Source organism: Suricata suricatta, chromosome 11 (assembly GCF_006229205.1).
Source record: "Suricata suricatta isolate VVHF042 chromosome 11, meerkat_22Aug2017_6uvM2_HiC, whole genome shotgun sequence".
NCBI lineage: Eukaryota > Metazoa > Chordata > Mammalia > Carnivora > Herpestidae > Suricata > Suricata suricatta.
In genome coordinates, this window is record NC_043710.1 from 104,143,859 (window position 1) to 104,147,407 (window position 3,549).

A 3,549-nucleotide genomic window follows, 5' to 3' on the forward strand; every position below is an offset into this window, starting at 1 on the left:
AGCCTTGACACTGCTCTGAGCTGCTCCACCTCTGGGATGGGGCCGGGGTCACACTCCTTGAGCCTCACCCTCGGTCCCTGGCGACAAGCCACCCCAGCAGCTTTGCCAACGTGTCCCCCTCCCCCAAGGCCAACCCTAAATCAAGTGCCAGTGCCTCTGAAGGGGGGGCACAGAGAACAGTGCCGGGAAGGGGAGCCCCCTGCAGACAGACACCCACCCCCGCACCCCACTGTTCTGCCGACCCCTCTTTGGTGGGGGTTTAGCACACCGTGACTGGGTGACAAACAGACAAGGCGAAAACCCCAACATTAAAGGCAGCATGAAGCCAGTCAAGCCAAAAGATTCAGACCAGAAAACCCCCACTACAACTTTTTTCTTCCATTCTTGATGTGAGGGGTGGGTTCAGGGCCTCCACACCCATCAGCAGGGATGCCTGGCCTGTCTTCAGCCCTTCCTACATCCTTGGCACGTGTGAGCAGGAGTAAATAAATCACCTTCTGCTCAGGGCTGGGTAGAAATCAGGAGGTGCCCACCTCTCTGGCTGGCTTCCTGGGCACCTTCCTCTCCCGGAACCTCCTCAGCCCCAAGGGGGAGCTGGGGTCCAAACACAAGGCTGAGACTGAGGAGGAAGAGGGCTGGGGTGGGAGGGGCCCCGGGGGATGCCCGGGGCAGGTGGGGGGGGTTACCCTCTTCCCAGACCAGGTCCCCTCACCGCCTGGGGCCTCAGGGCTCCGGTTTGGGTGTCCCCGCCCTTGCAGGGTAGGACCGGCCCCTCCTGGCACAGAGGTGGCAGCCCTGGCGCCTCCCCACCTGGCGTCTGTCCCCACCCCCGGGCGGAGCGGCGGGAAGCCGGGCGCTGAGCCTCCCCGGAGCCGAGAGCACCCGGCCTGGGGGCCCCGGAGGCCGCAGACCCCATGGCCGCAGGAGTGGAGCAGCGGCTGGGCAGCCTCGCCGTCTTCACCCAGGATGACTTCGAGAGCCACTGGAGCCGGGTGGCCAGCGGCGGCTTCGGCCAGGTGTTCCGGGTGCGGCACCGGCGCTGGAGGACGGAGTTCGCGGTCAAGTGTACTCCGGGCCCCCAGCCGGAGGCCTCCAGGTACCTGCCGGCCCCGCCCCTCTCCTGTAAGGGGGGTACAGTTGAGTCCCAGGGGGCTCCCCAGGCAGGGGTGGCAGGGCTCAGGGCTGAGACTCGTGCCCACAGCTGTCTGAACTGTGCCCCGCGGCCTGAGCCGTTCAGGCCCGGCCACTTTGTTTCCGTATCTGAACCGCGCCTGCACCGCCAAACCCAACTGTGGAATCCACAGAGGTCCAAGGTGAGCGCCACTACCCTCTGAGGACACCTCTGTGCCAGCTGACCTCCCAGACTGGTCGGCCTCCTTCCCCCTGGGAGTCAGGGTGGTGGTGATGGCTCCGATGCCCTCGCCAGGCTCGGGTCCACCCCCGGACTCTCCGGCAGGCAGGGCGGGGCCTGCTGCCAGTCCGTCTGTGGCACTTGACCCAGGGTCGATGCTCCGTGACCGATGGAGATGCGCCTCTCCCTGCCTGCAGCGTGGCCTCCGCCCAGCCGGCGCAGGTGGGGCTGCCCCAGCCTCCTGGCCCGAGAGCCTGTCCAGGCCCCTTGTGGGCAAGTCAGGCCGGGAATGCAGCAGTCTCCGACCTTGCTTTTGTTTCTGGCTCCTCCCCAGCTCCTGGTGTGCACTGTGGGCGCGCCTGGGCATGCCTCCTTCTCTCCTTCCCACCTTTCGCGCTGCCTCTACCCATTGCAGTCTCCTGCCCACCGCGTTTGCTCAGACCGGGGGTGTGCTGGCCGCCTGGGCAGCCATGAAGGGGACACTTAGCATGTGAAGTCTGAGTATGAGAGGCCCGCCTGCCATCCTCCCAAGGCTCCTGGGCTGTTGGCTTTCTGGGGGTGGGGATCTCCGAGGGGCATCGTATTTGGATGTCATGTTCTCTGTGGTCACCGTGTAAGCGTGGGGACCCAGCCTCTGGCCGCGCACACTCAAGCCAGCCCCGTCTCCGATTCCCGGGCCTTCCGCCTGCTTCACGAAGGCCGGCAAAACGAGACAGCCCACAGCTGGACCTCTTCCTCCTTCAACACCTCCTGCTGGCTTTGGAGTACAGTCCGATTTCTCTAGGGTGTGTCCACATCGTTTATGGGCTCTGAGGTGAAGGACGAAAGGAAGGAGATGGCATCCTCAACACTGCATGGCTAGGCATTGACAATGACTTTCCTGGTTCTGGGAACTCTCTGGGGGGTGGGGAAAGGCTAAGGGATTTAATGAGGATTCCTGCCTGCCGAGTGTGGAGTCCTTTCCTAGGAGACTATGTGAGTCGTTGGGTACGCTTTACACCTCTTCATCCCTTCCTTCCCTTGACAAGTGCTTCTTGCTCGCCTCCTGCGTGTCAGGCACTGTGCTAGGCCCTGAGGTGCAGTGATAAGTGGAACAGACAGGGCCTGTTCTCCTGGAGCTTACAGCCTGCGGAGGACAGAGATATGAATCAGATAACTCCACAGGTAGATGTAAATGTGCCTTTGCGAGAAAAGCAATAAAGATTTATCGTTCTGTGAAGGCTTATTAATAGAGTTTGACTGGGTTCAGAAAAGGCTTCCTTGAGGAAATAACAGTTGAACCAAAGAATGAAGGATGGGTGTGAGTTAAGTAGTTGAAGAGGAAAAAACTTTCCAGGAAGAGGCAGCAGAATGTGCAAAGGGCCTGTGGCGGGGGCGGGGGGCATAGTAGGGAAGGGGTGAGGAAAGGCTGTTGTGGCTGGAGTTGAGGGTGGGGTGGGGGCAGAGGAAAGCCACTGAGGGGTTTGCAGCCAGGTTGGGGGTGTGTGACAGAAAGGAGCGGATCGAATTTGCAGGACACACAATGGATTGCAAGGGTGGCATGGATTGGATGGTCCAGTGAGGAGTTGTCACCATTCAGGCAAGAGATGACTGGGGTCCAGCCTGGGGCGTGGTGGCAGAGGGAAAGACAGGCATGGATTACGCAGTATTTGGGAGGTAGCCATCCACTTGACTTGGTGCTGGGCTGTGTATGGGGAGCAGGGTGGGGAAGAGGAATGTCAAGGGTAATTTGATGTCTGGTTTGCCCAGAGGAGCAAAGGGTCCGCTAGAATGCCTGGTCCCCTAGAGCTGAGTCTGTGTCTGCTCACTGCTCTATCCCCAGAGCCTGGTACCTACTTGGTGTCTGTCAAATGATGTTGTTGACAATTAATGAAGGGAACATGAAAAGAGGCCCAGGTTTGGATAAGAAATTCATGAGTTCAGTTTTGTACAGGTGGAGTTTAAGGTGCCAAAAAGAATTGTCAATTAGACGTCAGAGTGAAGGGCTAAGCTAACAATATGAAAATGTGTGAGTCACTGATTACGGTAGGTCGTCGCTGGAGCTAGAGCATGGATGACCTTCATTCGCTCTGAGCCCTAAGTCAGCAAAACAAAGTCTCTGCCCTCATGGAGTTTATCAGCTAAGGAAGCAAAGAAACTAGGGCAAGACAGAAACTGAGTAAGTAAATAATAGATACACAAATAATTTTTATCTATAG

At 59.0% G+C, this 3,549-nt stretch overlaps 1 protein-coding gene across 1 annotated transcript in view; it reads left to right on the top strand.

Annotated features, from left to right (window-relative positions):
- Positions 1–914: 914 nt before the first annotated feature.
- Positions 915–3,549, top strand: part of ANKK1 (ankyrin repeat and kinase domain containing 1) — an 11,108-nt gene continuing 8,473 nt past the window's right edge. The window contains 1 exon segment of the mRNA XM_029914711.1: positions 915–1,096. Coding sequence (XP_029770571.1) covers positions 915–1,096 — 182 coding nt within the window.